Here is a 20,336-nt window from a genome sequence, read left to right as displayed (position 1 = left end):
CCTGGTTTGTTGGTAGTAGCTTTGACGACTCCATGTTTCATGTGAGCTGCTGCAGGTTGCATTGCCAGACGCTGGCAGCTGTATGGTCCCTAGGGATAGTCGGTGTCTCATTAGCATGGATTGCACCCCTGTAAGGTTCACAAATCAAAAGAGCATAGAGAATGCGTCCAAGCATACAGAAACTTAGATTTGATCCAGTTACCCAGTCATTCAAGAGCATATTCGTCTTATAAATTAGAAACACATGGTGTTGGTTTAAATGTAGATCTTGGAAATAGAGTTTCTTTATTTGAAACAAACTGTTTTTACTTCAAATGAAAAATTACAGAGCTAAATTGATCAATTTTGGGTCTTTATCATATCCGTCATGATGAAATATGATTGCATCAAATGGGTGTTGGAAATAGCTGACAGGTCCAATGTTGGAAGTGCCATTAAGTCAAATATGATCCAATTACAACTGAAGCTCATTGCTGAGTTGGCTTCATTAGCAACAGCTCGCCTAGCTCTTCCAGTTATTTTATATAATGCAGTAATAAATCTCTCATTGGACGTTTTAGTTTTTCTTCTGATTGAGATTTAATTAAAGAATGTAACTTTATTTAGTACCCTGTCATATTTTCCCTCTGAAAGGTGCAGCAGATGCTGAAGGCATCTGGGAATTGTAAGCATTTGTAGCGGGAAACATCTACAGACAAAGAGGCTGATTATTTGTAGATTAATATTCATACGTTAATGCATCATTCAAAGCATGAAATCCCTTCTCTAGTATATACTGCAGTATTAATCTAAACCAATCTGTATTACATACACTGTAAAAAAAAAATAAAAAAATAAGTTGTTAACTTAAAATTTTAAGGCAACCAGCTTCAGCAGATTTTTGAGTTTTCTCAAAAATCTGCGGAAACTGGGATGCCTTAATTTTAAGTTGGCTCCACTTTTCTTTTCTTTTTTACAGTGTACACGGCTTACACTGTAAAATGCATATTCTTTATTAGTATCTTGTCTCGTTTTTAGGACAAATAACTAAACATATTTACAAAATATGTGTAATATAAGACTTTTTAATCAATATATAGTCTCTGAAAACAAGTACTTTTATTATTTTAAGAATATTTATTATATATTTTCACTGAAAAGTAAATGAGTCATAGCTGCGCTGACCTGCTGAGACATGGTTCTTATGCTAGCAATCCGAGTTTGAATCCGGCATGCGTCATTTCCTGAACCTTTTAGGCAATGTACAGTATATTCAGCATAAAATGATTGCAAAAGGCCACAGCTGAGTGTTTGCATGGTCAGAAAATCCAGATATTTGAGTCACCGCTCACCATGTGTGAACCGCTGACGGATATCTGGATTCCATCGAGATCCATCAGGATCTGCTCTCAGCCCCGCTGTTGAGTGTTTAAGTGACTAAATACCTCTGAATCCTGTTTGATTTCATTAGTGTTGGTGAGGAGGGTTTTATATCATACATAATGGAAGGCAGCAAACGGGAGACAGACAGCGGGGAAGATTAGAAGGTGCTCTAATTGCGGTGTGCCTTACACCGGGCTTGGGATGGAGCGAGGAATCGATCGGGAAGGAGAAGTAAGAGAGGAGGAATAATCATGAGATGGAAAAAGAGGAAGAGGTGGAGAGGCACGGGCTCGTTACAGGAGGAATGATGTATTGATCGCGTCTGACAGGCTGGCGCAGAACGCATCGACCGTTTGCATGTGTGCGCGTGTGGGACGGAGGTGTGTTGGAGAATGCAGGTCACAAGGGCCTCTGCAAGGTATGATAATGAATTTTTTTGACATATCAGAAAAAGTATGAACACAGTTGACTACATTTATGTCTCTTATGATCTTTAAAAGTTTGATCTAGAGGCTTATGCTAAAATGCTTGAATTTGGTGTAGTAGACAAATGTGTCATCCTATGAATTTCTTTACAAAATGTCAAATGATTAGAATTAGATTGAGTATATAGTGAAGAAAAAGTGTCTAATATGTATTTCAAAAGTTATCCCAGGATGCACTTCATGAAGTTGAGTGATGAATGCAAGTTTGTAGTGTTGATTTGTTGCACATTTTTGGTTACTACACTGCAAGAAAGATTAGTTGTTTTTTTTTTATCTTAAAAGCCTTAAAATAAGATGCATGCATTTGAGAGGCAACACATATGTGTATTTCTTATTTACTGCAATGAAATAATAATGAAAATAATTTGCCCGTCCAATACAAAAAAAACGTACAATCTATGAAAACTGGTCATAATATTTTATGCAAATACAGTTTAAAAGTATCTCTTTTTTCAAATTAATTTTAGATATTTTCCTAGTTACATTTATTAGACTATATATTAATTAATATACATTTAACAACAACTACAATTTATAAATGTAAATAAATAATTATTTTTGTAATGTACATAATTTGATTGCATGTGTGTTTTCATATTTTGTCTTGTCAAATTTGAAAATATATTATTTATATATAATGAGCAGGTGTGTCCAATGCTTTGACTTGCCTTGTAGATGGACAGGTGGAAAAAAATCGACAAAATTAGAAGGAAATATGATAAAGTACCATGTTTTTTGACAAGTTCCATGATGTTACCAGAGCACAATTTAAATACCATGGTTTATAAATGTGGTCTTACCTTAGCGCTTCATAGCATATCTTCATAGATACCATCATTGTACCACAGTATGTTTTTATAAGGAATATAGATGTATAGAAGGATAATGTGTCACTAATCAATCACATCCTGAAACTCTCCATATTACTGATGACCCAGAGAAGAATCCCTATCCTGATTGGATCGGTCTCTGGGAGTATTCGGATTATTACTCACACTTAACAGGAAGTGAGAAAGAGATAAATAGTGACAGAGTGAGAGAGCTAATACATAAAGAGTGCAGTTCAACAGGAAGTTTGGCAGGCCGTATGCTCATCTAAGAATGTTCCTCAATTGATTGGCTTTATAGTTAGGAACGGCACACTTCAGAAGCACAAAAGTGCGTGTAGGAGGAACTAACCGAGAGTTATGATCTGTTAAGACCACTTCACTGTCTTTTCTTTCTGAACACACACACACACATACGCTCATCTCCTGTGGCTCCCAAGCTAATTGATTGCCTCATGTTAATTGAAGGCAGGCCTGAGTGGATTCTGTTAATGGAGGGTGAATCGTGTTGGCCTGACAATAAATTGCAGAGCTGCTGCAGAGTGATCATGCAGAAGAGGCCATGGCATTGACGGATGTGAGTGCGTCTGGAATATTTTATTACAGCAGGGATAGGAATTTCTGAAATAGTCTTTCTGCTCCTATAATCCCAAAAATGAGATTGATGGAGAGGTGTCCATATAAATGAGGATTGTGAATGCACACGGATATATTCCATTACAGAAGCTGTGGAATCTGGCTGAAAAACTCTCGCTCTGTAATCCGGATCGATGTCTGTCTCTCTCTCGTGTCCGGCACCACAGCACGGCAGCCTATTTGCATTTATCCAAGGTAATTGCCGGCATTAATCACACCCGCGTTTACAAAACGTCCTCAGCCATGAACTGATTATGGTAATCTCTGTGCTTATGAAACCCCCCAAAAGCTGCCTTCAAACACGGATTCTCTCGGACGACTTGAGCTACTTCAATCGGAATTGGAATTCAAAGCCGGAATTAGCCGGCGTAATGGTTTGTTGTTTAGCAGGACGGGCTAAAACTGAGTGTCCCAGGCGAGCGACGGCTCTTCTGGGAGCGTATTGATGTAAAACATGTCACAATTACCTGCCTCCGTGGCCGCCTCTGCCGAGAATACTAACAGGAATGCTGTCAGGAAGCCGTCACAACAGGGTCACAGGTTTCTGGGACTCCTTTTCATCTCCTTCACTCGCTCCCCCCACCAGCTCGAGAATGTCACCGCCGTCCTTTCCAAGACCGGACCTGTTTTTTCCCCATGAATTATTCAGCGGAAGAACCGGGGGCTTGTCCGGGTCAGCGGCTATCAAAAGAGTCTCGGCTCTGAAAACCGTAAGGCCTTTGTTTCGCCTCTGTTCGGTCTAAATCGAGCCTGAATAATAATAGCCATCTTTGAAGATTGATTAAACTTGCTTCATCGCTTCATTGACGCCACGGAGCTGGTGACGGGTTTTGTTTTGTTTTTTTCCCAAGTTGTGTTAAGTTTCTGCTCCTGATCAGGGAGCTCACATTGAGATGGAGGCAGGGCCATGTAAAAGAGTCACGGGTGGGTTGAGGCAATCTCCAAATTTAACGAAAGCCCCCTTCCTTCACCCTTCAGTTTTCCGAGATGGATTTTTTGCTGTTGGTTCCGCTTCTACTGAAGTCAAATGGTTGTTATGAAAAATCAAACTTCATATCCCCCTTTTTCTCTGAGTGCAGTCATTCAAGACATTAGACAGGCTTGCAAATGCAAGAAAATGGTTTTGGGAAATGGCATTGCAGGAAAAATGACTTTTCCGCCAACACAATAGATCTCAACTTCCACCCTTCACTGCAACTCAGCGTTCAATTCCCCCCTCAGGGAACAAAGACTAGGTATCGGATTTGAAGTCCTGTATTTTTTAGATATGTTTTTATTTGTTGTTTTGTGCGTGTTTTTGTTTCTGATGGGATGTTTTAAACACACTGCATTGTTTTTCCATTACATTCACAGTGATATCCATAGCTATTTTCTTAAGCATTATAGACATTATAACATATATTTTTATATAATCTATGTGTGTGTGTGTATATATATATATATATATATATATATATATATACACTTTTTTCAATGTAAATTTCTATTTTCTATGTAAATTATATTAATTAATTATTTATTTATCTATAATGCAATGTAAAATAATCAAATAATAATAATAATAATAATAATTATTATATTCCGTAGAATTCCACTTGCTTTATATTTATGCATATACATATTTTAATATATTTTGTATATGTTTGCTATTAGCTACTTTTTGCTGTATTACAATAAACAAGCAAACAAATAAATAAAGAAATAACACTACACTAAGTACCAGTTGATAGTTGATAGATTCACATGAACCTGGTGATGAAAGTTACACTGTTTTTGTAGAGGTGTGGATTTGTCTTGATTCTCCAGGTCTCATCCTGACACTGATACCTGACTTCAAACGGCGGCGTTGAAAAAAGCTCTACCTTCTTTCAAATCTTTCTCTCCCTCTATTTTTCTGACGAAGGCAGCAGCTATGTTCACTTCTGCTGAGAGATGAAGCGATAGATGGAGAGGGAGAGTGGTTGCCACACATCCACCCTTCGCTCTTTCATGTTTCCGTCAGAAACCGATGCATTTGAAGCGGAAGCAATGCGAGACTGTTTTTCCGACAGTCCTGGGATACGTCTGATTGAAGCATTCGAAATTCTGCTGACTTTGACCAAACCTTAATAAAAGAGACCATTTTCTCAATATGATTAAGCGCTTTAGAGTTTCTCTGCCAATCTTTTCTGAGATTTTAGCCCTGACTGATGAATTTGTCGTGGTGAGAGATCGACTTAAGTGTATAAAGGACATGCGCAGAAATGAGAAGTCAGAGGTGGAACGGTGGCTGTTTTTATCTGTGTCGGGTTCTCGCTCTGGTGCCCTGTATTGAGGGTTATCTGGATATCTGCGAGTAGCAGATAACATACTGACACTAATTGGGTTTTACAGCAGTCCAGCAATGGAGATTCATTACCCTGGGGAACCAGAGGCCCGGCTACCCACCGCTCGCGCACAATTCCTCCTCTTTTCTAGCGTTAATGTGTGTTTGTGCGTCTTGTCTCTTGCTTATCTTTCCCACTGCACTGCTCAAACTCTCAAGCTTTCAAAAAGTGCTGAGGAGCAGAGCCAGAACAATCATGTGGTTGTTTCTTTGCGTTCTCGTGAAATTGTCTTATTCTAACATCGCCCTGCTGAACGTCACCCCGATGCCCTGCTTTCTGATGTTGAACCACATTTTAAAACGTCATTACATCACGCTGGCCTTTCAATGACCTGGAAGCAATCAGACACTCTGGGTCACAGTCTAACCTTTGGCCTTCATATTCAATATGTTTTAAGCCTTGGGTATCTCATATCTTTGACAGTATAGTGTTGGTTTTCATTGCTAATTTTAAGCAGGACATTTTTAAGAATTTTGTCAAAGTTTAATATTGTTACGATATAAGTACAAGTTATTATATTTAAAATATTGTTGTCAAACGATTAATCGCGATTAATCGCATCCAAAGTAAAAGTTTTTATTTACATAATATATCTGTGTTTACTATGTATATTTATTATGTATATATAAATACACACACACACAGTATATATTTTGAAAATATTTACTTGTGTATATATTTATATTCATATAATTTATATTATACATAAATATATTTAATATATAAACAACAAAATCTTAAATATGCATGGGTGTGTATTTATATATACATTATAAATATACACAGTACACACACATTTACTATGTAAACAAAAATGTTTATTTTGGATGCGATTAATCGCTTGACAGCACTAATTTAAACATTTTCTATTAATTTGAATAGTTTTATAGTGTTCAATTTATAGCATGAATATCAAAAGAAAGTAACAATCAATAACCTGTGGGTGTGTGTGTGCAAGATTTTTTTTCTATATAGTTTTATTCTAAAAACCTACCGTCACAGTGCACACACGAGGACGATACAAGAACACGCAGATGAGGCGTAAACTCAAATGAACAGTCTTTAATAAAAAGTCGTCGTGACGTATTGTCAAGTATGGTGACCCATACTCGAAATTGGTGCTCTGCGTTTAACCCATCCAAGTGCACACACACAGCAGTGAGTAGTGAACAAATGCACACACACACACACACACACCGTGAACACACACCCGGAGCAGTGGGCAGCCATGCTGAGGCGCCCGGGGAGCAGTTGGGGGTTCGGTGCCTTGCTCAAGGACACCTCAGTCGTGGTATTGAGGGTGGAGAGAGTGCTGTACATTCACTCCCCACCTACAATCCCTGCCGGCCGGGGACTCGAACCCGCAACCTTTCGATTACGAGTCCGACTCTCTAACCATTAGGCCACGACTTCCCATGGTGTCTCCCCTGCCAGGTAATGTAGACATCAGGACAAGGCAAGGCTGACAGACAGGAACACTGGAGTAACGAGTAGACCAGACAAAATCTAACTGAATAGACAGGACTATAAATACACAGGATAATCATAGATAATTAGACAAACACAGCTGGACAAGAATTAACTAATAATCACACTAAACGAGGACAGGAAACAAACCAAATATGGAAACATGAGGCGGGAACACATGACACACACGACAGAGGTCTGACACCTACATTTTATTACAATTTATATATTATAAATTTGTGGAAAATGGAAACATTTCAAATTGTGATTTTGAATTTTTCACTAATTACCAAAATTCTAAAAACTAAATTAAGTTAGAAATCGTGCTATAAATGTATAGCATGAACTAAAACAGAAAGTAACTTTTTAGTTAATGTGTTGTTAATATTATATGTTTTGTTGTATTATTGTAACAAGTGTAGTTTATGGAAAATGGAAACATTTCAAATTGTGATTTTGATCTTTTCACATTAAACACAGAAGGGCTCTTCGATTTTTTTTAATGTTTTTTCACCCCATCTCCCCTTCTTATCAGTGGAAGCTCAATCTGTCAGCCACAGTCATGGAGGTCATTAGCGCTGGAAGAGAATGAGATGATGATGAAAAGTAATGATTCTAAATAACAGACCCTCGTCAGCAGATAACCATGACTGATCTTGGTCTCGCTGTGTCTGCGGTAACCTCTACAGCTCAAGTTTTATCTTATACTCTCCTCTCTTCACAAATTCTGCGATATTTACTGTCCAAGCAGGAAACATGCACACGTTTCATATCGTCGTCCGTTTTCAGGAGTCTGGCTTTATTGAATTATCGCTAACAGTGGGTAGATTAGTATTGATGTGGTGTTTTTTTCAGTGGCTGATGTTAATAGCATTCTATAGGAGGTCACTAACTAAATTGGCTCTGCCATTTAATTATAATGTGGAATCTGAAAATGAGAGAAGGCCGTGTGAATTCAGAAGTGCTCTGGTGAATTCAGAAGCGACTCAGCAGGAAGTTCTCAGCGAGTGATGGTTGGAAATGTTGATCTGGTAGAATTGCTCCAGCTACAATAATCACATGGCAAATAATCACTTGGCATGGAAAAGCATTATGCCTGTAGCTCATCCAGAATTTTGTCTCACGTTTAATAATATAATATCATATCATAAAATAATATAATATAATATCTAATAGATAGATAGATAGATAGATAGATAGATCCTAATTGAATATCATACTATATTTTTTTTCCATACTATGGAAATCAATGGAAACCAGCACCTGTTTGGTTACCAGCATTCTTTGGTTACCAGCATTCAAAATATCTTTGTGTGTGTGTGTGTGTGTGTGTTCAGCAGAAGAAATACTTTTTATACAGGTTTGCAAAAGACATGAGTTTGAGTAAACGATAACTGAATTTTCGTTTCAGCTTCTTTTAAGAATGTAAATGGTGTCCATCAGGTACCAATATTTGCTGTGCAGTGGAGCCTTTTCCAGAAATGGATGCTTGCAAGTTTGTGGAGGGCACCCTGCTGCATTTGCATGACAATATAATTGAACATACCGCCAGGCACACACATTTCGGCCCCGTAGGGGGCCGTTTCACAGCTAAACTCTGAATCAGACTGTTCTGTCAGATCTGACTGATAGTTCTCCCTAAAACATGTTTTGAAACTAGATCCGCTGCTGTATACAAAGAGCATTGGCGTTCTGAAAGCGATAGAAGATCCGTTCCCACTGCATTGCGGCAGCCAGCCAATTACAGCCAGACAAACACAATTACCTCCCGCAGCCTGTGATGCAATTAACAGCAAGAGCATCGTACAAATGACTCAGTGTGGCGTGGAAAGGGTCGTATGTGGCTTTGTCTCATCATGCGTGTTTATCTCTACTTTGTGGAGCAGTTCAGACCCAGGCTAATTGTACAGAAAGCATGCAGGCCAGATCTATTTAAGGATTGTGAGAAACCATTGAAGACAGAAAGGAACATCTGTTAAGAAGGCACCAGGTGTGTTTTGATGTGCAGCTGTGTGATGTACAAGGATGTGCAGGTCTATATAAGCTGTTCTGACAATAAGAATTCAGTCTTTTGTTGGATGTGATGCAAAAGAGGAGATACAGCTCCGTCACTGGTGCTGGAATAATGATCTTCTGTTTTCCATCTCAACTCGCTGTGTATATGTGTGTTTGATGAGCTGTGGCTAATGTTGAAAAGATGCTGAGTTTGCAAACGTACCAATGAATTTATTTCAAGTGTTTAGTTGTAAAGGGTTAGCAGCGCACTGTCTGTTTTCTTTCTCTCTTTTGCTTTGGTTCGTTTAAGCTGAAGGACCATTAATCTCGCCCTCCGATGCAACACACACATGCAACTCAACCACAAAGGACTGCAGAAAGATGCTCAGAATGTTCACATATCGCATTTCCTCATCTAACTCACTTTTTTCAGGCACACACACACCGGCTTCTTTCCATCTATTCATGGCACAAACTGCTGTAAAGGTCATCAGCATATCCAGTGTAATTGTCACTCTTCCTCTCCTGTTAAGATCCATAAAACCATCATTAAATCATTTTTAACGTCAGTGTGAGAGCTGAGAGCTGACTTAGATTTAACACCAGACCCCTGTTACCACTCTCTCTCTCTCTCTCTCTCTCTCTCTCTCTCACTCATATACACACACACACACACACACAGTGTGACTGGCCATTACAAAGGTTATTTTATTATTATGAGTATGGATGTAGCAGTCTTAAAGGAAAATGGATGGATGGACAGGTAGATAAATGGAGAGACAGATGGACGGACGGACGGACGGATGGACGGATGGATGGATGGATGGATGGATGGATGGATGGATGGATAGATTGATAGATAGATAGATGCATGGATGGATAGTTATGCTGATTTAGCATTTTTGCTTTGCTGTCTAGGCAAATACAAAGTAGATATGTAATGTCATTGTGAGTTGTCAGAAACACACACACACACACACACACATTTACACTCACTCAGAGGCTCAGCGCTGGTTCAGTAATGTGGTGTCTCCAGCAGAGAGTTTAATTAAACGAGGGACGCAGTTGATATGAAACACCTTTTCACAAACCACCATCTAGTTCAATTAACTGCAGCAAAGCATTAAAGTAGAAGACTGCAATCAGCGCAAACGACACATATTTTCTTTCAGCCCCATTGTGTCTGTGCGTGTGGATGTGCGTGTTGCACATAAGTGAAACTGTTAGCCTGAATGGCGCTCTATTGAACGCTAGCATTAGGCCTCTTCACAGAGCTCCACCGTGGGGCTCATGTTACCTTTCTAAGGTCAGCCTACAATGTCAGATCCTGAAGCTTCGGGATCTGTTTCTTAAAGGAATAGTTCATGCAAAAATAAAAATCTACTCAAAATAAACTCATTAGTTAGTTATGAGTTAAAATTAACTCATAATTAACCCTCGGGCCATTCAAAATGTAGATGAGTATGTTTCTTTCTCAGGCTTGGAGAAATTTAGCATTGCATCACTTGCTTGATCTTCTGTAGTGAACGGGTGCCATCAGAATGAGAGTCCAAACAGCTAATAAAAACATCACAATAATCCATTATGTAGTATGGACTCATATTTTGGCTGGAAGCAATGGTTTAAAGTTAAAACACCTTATGGATGGATTAATTAGTTTCTTATAAACATGCAGCTTTTCGCTTCACAAGGCATTAATTGATGGACTGGAGTGGTGTGGATTACTTGTGATGTTTTTATCAGCTGTTTGGACTCTCATTCTGACGGCACCCATTCACTGCAGAGGATCCATTGTGGGCAACTGATGCAATGCTACATTTCTTCAAATCTGTTCAGATAAAGAAACAAGCTCATCTACATCTTGGATAGCCTGAGGGTGAATAAATATTCAGCATGTTTTTATTTTTCAGTGAACTATTCCTTTAATTAAAGATGACAGAAAATGTATTTTAGAGATTTTATGGGATATTGACATTTTATTTTGCATAAATGTAATCTTCATCTGCTAAATGCGTAGTTGTAGATTTTTTTCAGTGCTGTTTAATGGAAAATCCTTAATTGGCTTATGAAAAGTAGCAGATTAGATTTCTCTCTTACTGGATGTAGCTCACACCTGCTGTTACTGTATTGAAATGTTGTGTTTGCTTGTGTGAACGTGTTTTCACAATGCAGCTGGCTTCTGTCACTCCCAGCAGAGTTTGCGTCACAGTGCATCACTTCCACATGAATGAATCCCACCAAAACACATCACATGAAAACAGTCCAAGCATGATGCAAACATAGCTAATAGGTCATATTTTTACCTTATGCTATTCCTCATCTTCTTGCAACTGTTCCTTTAGGGATGGAGAGAATCTTTGAAAGGGAGAGAGAGATTGATTTCAGCCCATTTCCAGTCTAAACCCCACTCATCTGAAGTGACATGTCTCTGCTCAGACCATGCAGGCAGAGGGAAAATCCAAAAGGCAGCCATGCTAAAATTACCTCTGACCCACAAAGAAATATATATATAGAGAGAGAGAGTATAAATTGACCACAGCTCTGATTCTACGAAAGAGTTCCCTAAGGACGTTTTTCATGACGTTTCCCCATCTTGACAAACTAATTAAAGAGCAGGAGAAAGGATGGAGCAGAGGGAGATCTCAAGAAAGCCATCTCCTCAGTCACATAAAAATAGACCAAACGGAGTTCAGCACCTTCATAAAGCAATGGAGATCTTTGATATCTGTGGAATTAAGAGCAGTTTTCATTTTATTAATCTTTCCCTCTTTCTCGCTCGCTCTCTCCTTTGGAAGTTCGTGTGAATCCGAAGCATGTAGAAATAGTAGATGAGCTTCGGAGGAGGGAGAAGGTTTGGCTTTTGATCATGCGTTCGCTGTAGCAGGTTTCTCACCGCACCGCCGAGTCTTCAAAACTCAGGAGTTGTTCATTACGGTCGATCAGGCTCACCGTACGGCTGCTGGAACTTTCTTTGGAATATGTGGGTGGCTTTTGAAGTGCCTGACCATCTGCGGTGTGTGGATCACGCTGTTCGCAGCTGGAAAACCAGTTTAGTCCAGTATAAGTTTCCATGTTGGCCAAGGTGGTTATGGTGATTAGTGCTGGTCCAGCTAGCATACCTCTGCTGCTCACCAATAAAGCATGTCATTTTCTGTGATTATTTACTCTTGACACTGACTTTTTTTTTCTTTCCTCTTCTTACCTCCTTCTTTCAAAACTGTATGATTTGGTTTCATTTGTTGAAGACAAAGGAAATGTTTAGTGAAATGTTGACACTGCTCTTTTTCACATTTTCACTGAGAAACTTTCGATTTCAGTCTGTTGCTCAAACAAAGCTATTGTGTGGCAGAGGGAAGATTTTGTATTTGTTTGATTTGATTTTTAGTATGGATGGATGGATGGATGGATGGATAGATGGATAGATGGATAGATGGATCGATGGATGAGTGGATGGACAGACAGCCAGATGGATGGATACATGGATGGATAGATGGACAGGCAGACAGATGGATGGGCAAAAAAAGAATGGATGGATGGGCAGACAGATGAATACATGGATGGATAGACTGATGGATGGATGGATGGATGGATGGATGGATGGATGGATGGATGGATGGATGGATGGACGTTGGGCGGATGGATGAATGGATGGACGGATGGATGGGTGATAGATGGATGGATTTATGGATAGATACATGGATGGATGGACAGGTGAACAGACGGATGGATGGGTGGTTAGATGGATGGTTGGCTAGAAAGATGGATAGATACATGGATGGATGGACAGGTAAACAGACGGATGGATGGTTGGCTAGAAAGATGGATAGATACATGGATGGATGGATGGATGGATGGATGGATGGATGGATGGGTGGATGGATGAACAGACAGACAGATAAATAGGGATGGATGACGGATGGATAGATCCACTGGGAATCTATTCTCTGCAACTGGTCAGGGTGTCATTTTAACACAGGAATTATTTTTTGGAAGGAAATGTGTCTTTAGTTATGAGGGGTGTTTAATTACCAAGTCACAGTGAAAATTAGCCACCTAGTGTCTGTGTGTATTATGCAAATTAATGCTGTTTTCAGTCACAATTAAGTGCTTAGAAAGACGTCATTCTCTTTTTTTGTATCCCATTCTCTCATCATTCCTCTCTCCTTCTCCCCATCTTCCTCGTTTTGTCTTTGCTTTTCAGTAATATCACAGTAATGAAGCTATTACTTTGAGTGAATTTTAATGAGTTTTTAGCTAACATTTTAATGGGCTATGCATTACCATAAAGCCTGGGATTAGGCTAAATTAAATTTGGGAAGTGCACGTAGAGGACAGAGCAACGAGCAGAGAGGTTCATTAAGAGTTAATGATATTGTTTGTGATGAGCTTGTGTTCCGGAGCCAAGGGTCCAGTCGGAGGCGTTAGCATGGGGCGGAAGTCATTACCGGGTTGGCTAGCGGCAGTCTTGTTAGCCTAAAGGTGGAGGTGCAGCTTTTTGAAGGTGAGAGGTGTTCGGTTGCCAGTACATACACCTTCGTTTAACCTTCTGTTTTTTTGTAAAATTAAGCTAATTATACAGTAATTGCTACATCGTAGCCCTAAACTTTGGCTATTCTTACATGTGCACTGAAACAAATTTGGTGTAGAACCTATTTTCATTTAGAAATTGCTAGTAAATTTCATAAACAATTACAGATAAGCAAGTTGAATTAAACATGAAATTCTGAAATAGACCAACTGAAAATCATTTAACAGTGTGTAGCAACACATTATTTATTCCCTTTTTCAAATTTTTTCTTACGTTCACCAACATTTTTTTCTTGATTCACTTATACTCCAGTCATTTTTATTTACACATTTGAAAAGTAATTTTTTCACATTGTATCAATATTTATATTCCAATACAAGAAATCATCACTATTATATATGCCACTACGATGAAACCGTACCTTTCAAGATTTAAAATGTACACAAAAGACTATAAAAGTATGAAAGTAGTTCTTATTTTCTTGAAAAAAGTGACATTGAGTTAACAATGACTAAAGCTTCATATTTAGGTGAACTGTCCCTTTAAGAGCCCAAAACCCGGTGACACAGAGACTCTCTTTTTTGTCCATGCTCACATATAAAACATGTTTGTACATGAATGGACAGTTAAAAAGTGCTGTGACAGAGATTGTCTGTAGATTTTCTACTAGAGAGAGTAACGTGTGTGTGGCTTTGGGATAGAGGCAGCAATGTTTGTGCAGCTGTTAATGCTAGTATGTATAGCATTTAGAGAGGAGGAAGGTGAAGTTGATGAAGGCAATAAGTGTGTGCGTGTCTGGAGGGCTTTATTTGCAGTGTGAGGGTGTATAGATGGGGTTTACAGGGGTCACTGGGGCTCGAGCTCATAACAGGACTGATATACCCTACAAACAAATGGAACAGCTTTCTTACCCACTACGGACTGGGACACATTTTCACATTACTCTTGCCTGTACCTCTCACCACACACACACAGGCATGTATACGCACAGACCCAGGGGCAGCGCAGAGGGGGGAAAAAATGTGCTATTTCTCTCAAAGTGACATATTTACACTATTTCATGCGAGAGCCACATCAGACACAGCATCGGCTGTAGTGAACACTTTTGAGAGGCACTCAAATGAAATGCTATCACTGCTTATAGCATGCTGGGAAAACACTCATCTGTCCGCAGTCGTTTTCTGTACCTCTCTCTCGATCAGTATGTTGTTGTTATAAAGTGCAGTAGGAGTGTGATATTGCTCTAGGCCAGTTCTGTGCTGTAATCCCACTGCGTTCTGACCTTTGCTGGCTCTGCAGACACAAGCTACCAGCACTGCAGTGCATGATGGGTAAAAACAAACTGATTTATATGCAAACATTACCATATTATCCACTCCACAGGTCTGTGTGTGTGGTCTTGCCCATTTATTTTGAAATTATTTGATAAGTATTGTATTTCTTTAAGTATGGTATGTAAAATCATATATTGTATTATATTATATTATATTATATTTAATCATTAACAACTTGGAATTATTTTTTGAAATTATACAATTATTATAAAAAAAAATTACTGTTAAATTACAGGTTAACTGTAAAAATTGTGACAATTATACAAAAAATAAGATTACAGAAAACTATTTAAAAAGGTTATTTTATAAAATTCTAAATGTGTGTGTGTATATATATATATATATATATATCTAGTAGTAATTAATAGGGAATAATTTATTATATATCATTCACAACTTTATATGTATGTGTGTAGCTATGTATATAAGTGTGTGTGTGTGTGCGCGCGTGTGTGTGCGCGTGTGTGTGTGTGTGTATGTATATAAGATTGTACAGTCAAAAAATTATATATATATTTGAACAATTTAAATTTTTTTATAATCTTTGAACATTTTTACAGTTAACTTTCACTTTAGTAAATTACATTTTCTGTTTACATATTTTTAAGAAATTTTTAGTCAAAGACATATAGACAATAAATGTTTCATCTGTAAAATAGATGAAACACATAAATACACATAAATTACATAAGAGATTTTTAGGCTGTAGTACAATTTAGAGAACATTTACAATCTTGTTTCAAGGATTGGCTGGGTTTTTTTTTTTTTTTTAATAGATGTATAAGGTGCAGAAAGTAAAGAAATAAAGAAAAGACACTGGAATATCGGGCCCTTTAATTGCCTTTGGCATTGACTATATCTGACAACTCCAAACACACTTAAGTACAAAGTAGCATCTGTCCTTTTTTTAATGATCCTCTTGGCTTCCTTCCATTGCATCATCTCCTGTTACACTTTTCCACCACAAACCCTTAACTTCACTCCGAAAGTTTTGAAATCTAGCCAAAGAAACTGCAAAGTTGCCAATGTTGCCCAAAAAACACCCCCTCCACCTCTACCAGCCGTCCTCCAGGAGGGAGAGGAGGAGGGTGGCGGAGGAATATTCGGCAGATAAGCCTCTCCTTTAGCCTCCAGCCTGACAGACAGATGCTGCTCTCGCTAGCATGCGGGGGAGGGAGACGAACAATACATAAATATTAATCAGATGGAAGATCGAGAGGCTCATCGCACCCGGAGAGAGAGAAAGAGACTTGTAAGAGAGCTGAAAGTCGAGGCTTTTGGAAGGATGAAAATGTAATTATGCGTATTGAATATCTGTATACGGCCTGAGGCCAGAAAAAGTCATGAAGTTAAGAAATGTAAAGCTACACATGCACAGCGCTTTGTCTTACTTTACAGCGTTATTCTCATTTGAACAAATCACTAAGCTTCAGCATGTAACTTGCCCTTGAGTGATTTCTGATATCATGCAGTTTGTTGAGGAGAGGTGTGCTCTTACTTTTTCAAGTGTTTGAAAAAAGCCACAGACTTGCGTTGAAGGACCCGAGCCATATATAAGAGACCAGAATCTCATACAGACTTGTTAGTGTGCTCTTTTGAGCAACAACCTACCAACTGTCTTTGCACTGCAAAACATTAGAAACTGCTCAAAACACCTTAGCAACTCTATGGCATGTTTAATGCAGGGATGTACCACTGACACTGATATAAAAATCAAGTGGTTCGTATAATAATAATAATTTATTATTATTATGTTTATTATTGTGTTTATTAGAAAACTACTGCAACTGTATCATGGTAAAAGTGTCTAATATAATAATAACAATAATAATTATTATTATATTTGTTGCATTAATACACCATTCAACTCATGTTTGAGTTTTAACAGCTTTAGACATGATTTATCCAATCATATTTTTGAGTCTGAGTGCTCTCTTTCATAATTATTATTAAATCACTTTAAAGTCATTATCTGATTCATAAATCTTAACTAAGACAAGTTGAGAGAATTTTTCTCTATTAACGCATGATCAGTTGACAGATCTATCCTTTTGTCTCTCACAGGTCAGCGCTAGAGTATAATTACTCAACTCATTTATTAATAAAGCGGTGTTGATGAATGTGAAGATGTGTACAGGTGTGTTTATTAATTCATTGCATTTATTCATTGCTGATAATTGGGTGACCTCATGTATGTTTTTGCTGTCGAGTTTATTGCTACATTAGTCATGGCCAGAGGCATAGTTGGTGATGAAAGGGTGAGCATGGGTGATTAGTTGGCACAGATTTACCCGCCCACCCACCGACTGCGCGCGCGTGTGTGTGTATGTGTGTGTTGCTGTTCCTCTGCTCCACGCATATAAGTGACACAGAGCTGGAGGGCACAATATATCTTCCCTCACTCTATTTGTTCTCCTGTCTCGATAGGGAACCCCATTAAGTCCAATTAAGTTTTTCTTGTAGTCACCCTATCAAATAAAATTTGTACACACCCTCCTGCAGACGGGTGCCTTCACAGTGATTTACTGCGTCTGGTGTTCCCGTGACCTCAAAATACTTAACAGAACTTTCAAACAGGTGTCTCTCTGCACCCCTGTTGAATGGAAGCTAACATTTGAGCACTGCTGGAGTGTTAGCATTTTAGAGGACTTAATGAAATGACATCTGTTTCAGCAACAAAAGAACATTTATTTGTGCCTCGGGGATTGTAAGCATGACTAAATTTGCAAATGGTTAAAGAACGAGCTAATCTTTTTTGCTCTCTCTCTCTGTTTCAGTGTTACGTGATGATTTCAGACAGAACCCTACGGATGTGGTGGTGGCTGCTGGAGAGCCGGCCATCCTGGAGTGCGTTCCCCCTCGTGGACACCCGGAACCCACCATCTACTGGAAGAAAGACAAAGTACGAATCGATGAGAAGGATGACAGGATCAAGGTGAGAAATGGCGACTATTCATATTTGGGTTGCAAAGCTCTGACAATTTTCTGAAAAGTTTACAAAAATTCCAGGAAAGTGTCCAAAAAGACCTGGAATGTTTCTGGATATTTTCCCAGAAATGTTCTACCTCTTTGCGACCCTATTCATATTCAGTTTGTTTGTATGAATTGTATTGTTTTTATTTTATTTCATTATTTAAAAATATTATAAATTATTTATATTTTTATTTAATATAATTTAATTATTTAATAATATTGAATTTTTCAAACTCTGGGTAAATATAACAAAAAAATCTAAAACAATATCCTTTAAATTCGCTTGCTTGATTTTGCAAGAAAAAACTTAGCATTTATGTATTTTGTTACACTTGTATGGGTTTTGTTTTGTCTTGTTTTACTTTGTTTTTTTGTTGCTGTTTATTTGTTTTGTTTTGTTCTCTAAAGCCCTTGTTTCGTTTTTCTCTCCAAAGCCGTTTTTTGTTGTTGTTTTTTTGTTTGTTTTTACTTTTTGTTTTGTAAAAAAAAAAATTTTTTTAAATATTGTTAGGCTAACTGAGACTTGTCATAGCGCTTACATATTGTTGCTCTTTTGTTGGTTTTGATTGCTTCTGTTGTCCTCATTTGTAAGTCGCTTTGGATAAAAGTGTCTGCTAAATAATTAAAAACATTCTGACACTTGGCTGGTTATGTTTCCAGTATCCTACAAAGGTGTATTGTTCAAAGATAAATCTTTCTAAATTAATTGACACTTTTTTGCAACAAAGAAAGCTTGGAATGGTGGTTAATGATCTAGCTTTGAATCTAGAATCTAAAAGTTCAAAACCAGCAAAAGATGAATCATAAACCACATCTATTTTGCCCTCGAGCAAGGCATTTAACTTCAGGTAGCCCCACAGAGAGTGCCGCAGTAACTTATCGCATGAGTTGTCGCAGAGACTGTAACGTTCCTGTCTTCCCCTTCAGATCCGTGGAGGGAAGCTGATGATCTCCAACACGAGGAAAAGTGATGCTGGCATGTACATCTGCGTGGGCACCAACATGGTCGGTGAGAGAGACAGTGAGACGGCCCAGGTCACTGTGTTCGGTACGTGCCACCTCTAGTCTGACATTTCTAAACCACAAAAATTTCTTAAAATATAAAAAAATATTTCAGTCATGCTCTTAAAATGTTTAACATCTCAGCTCATAGTTGATGCTTTTGTAAACAAGCAAGTTTGAACGATTTTTCCAGCGTGAGAGAATGTGACATGTTTAATTCCTCTATTATGCTTGTGTCTTCATGTTAGTCATAAAACATGCTGGAGCACAAAAGCATTTGATACTCTTACACAATACCACAAATCTCTGTGAGAGCTTCTGTTCGGGATCTGTGACTCGATGCTGAGTCACGGCGTGTGAATGAGGTCTCCGTGTCCCTTATGTCCTTTTCTTGTCTACGTGTCTTTCAGAGAGGCCCACGCTCCTACGACGGCCCATTAACCAGGTGGTTCTGGAGGAGGAGGCGGTGGAGTTTCGCTGTCAGGTGCAGGGAGACCCGCAGCCTACCGTCCGCTGGAAAAAAGATGAAATTGACGTCCCCCGCGGGAGGTGAGATGGGGACACACTGGCTGAAACGTCTGCCAACCTAAAGCATTATTTCAAACGTCTGCTCGCACAGCCATAAAAGCCGTCTGTGATGTAGGTGTTGAGCTCCATGCTGAGGCCCATTTTCAGAAACACACCAGCTCCGTCGTGAGGCCCCCTGCAGATAATATAAGCCAGAGCTGCATCGTGGGCCTCAGTGGTTGTGTTCTTTTGCTCGGTGCTGAGGCCCTGAGGTAAAGACAGGTGAGGCTGCAGGTGGACCAGTGCAGGTGAGGCTCTGGCACGGCAAAAGAGACGTTACGAACCCTCAGGCCTCTTCATTCAAACTGTGATGGTGAGATAAAGAGAGGGAGAGAGGATGAGAACACTTTTGACAAAGATCATCCTTCAGGCCATACAAAAAAAGTTTAGTCATGGAAGAGATACATTGTGTCAAAAGCAATAAATCTGGGATCGAATTCATAAAAAACACAAGATAAGATAGGAAATGATCATAGGGCTGAGAATTAATATTTTAATATTTAATATTATTATTTTTGTTCATATTTTGCTTTTTACTTATACAAAAAAGTACTATGGTGTTTTTTTTATCTAAATGATTAAATTCCCTTTTTATTATACAATTTTGGGGTCAGTTTTTTTATTTTAAAGAAATGAATACTTTTATTTAGCAGGGATGCATTAAACTGACAGTAAATACATTTAAAATCAGTGAAAATATTTATATTTCAAATAAATGCTGTTCTTTTCAACTTTCTATTCATCAAAGAATCCTGAAAACTATTATGATTTCCAGAAAAAAACTATTAAGCAGC

The 20,336-nt window shown here is 38.5% G+C and overlaps 1 protein-coding gene across 5 annotated transcripts in view; it reads left to right on the top strand.

Annotated features, from left to right (window-relative positions):
• LOC306851583 (roundabout homolog 2-like) overlaps positions 1 to 20,336 on the top strand; it is a 194,717-nt gene that overhangs the window by 100,578 nt on the left and 73,803 nt on the right. For all 5 annotated transcript variants that reach the window (XM_079387938.1, XM_079387936.1, XM_079387937.1 and 2 more), the window contains exons 3-5: positions 17,778 to 17,935; positions 18,901 to 19,021; positions 19,386 to 19,524. In XM_079387938.1, the coding sequence (XP_079244064.1) occupies positions 17,778 to 17,935; positions 18,901 to 19,021; positions 19,386 to 19,524 (418 nt within the window). The remainder of the gene's footprint in view (positions 1 to 17,777; positions 17,936 to 18,900; positions 19,022 to 19,385; positions 19,525 to 20,336) is intronic.

Source organism: Barbus barbus, assembly GCF_936440315.1.
Source record: "Barbus barbus genome assembly, chromosome: 31".
Lineage (NCBI taxonomy): Eukaryota > Metazoa > Chordata > Actinopteri > Cypriniformes > Cyprinidae > Barbus > Barbus barbus.
The sequence above is the reverse complement of the archived record's forward strand: the minus strand, read 5'-3'. Positions and strand labels throughout refer to the sequence as shown.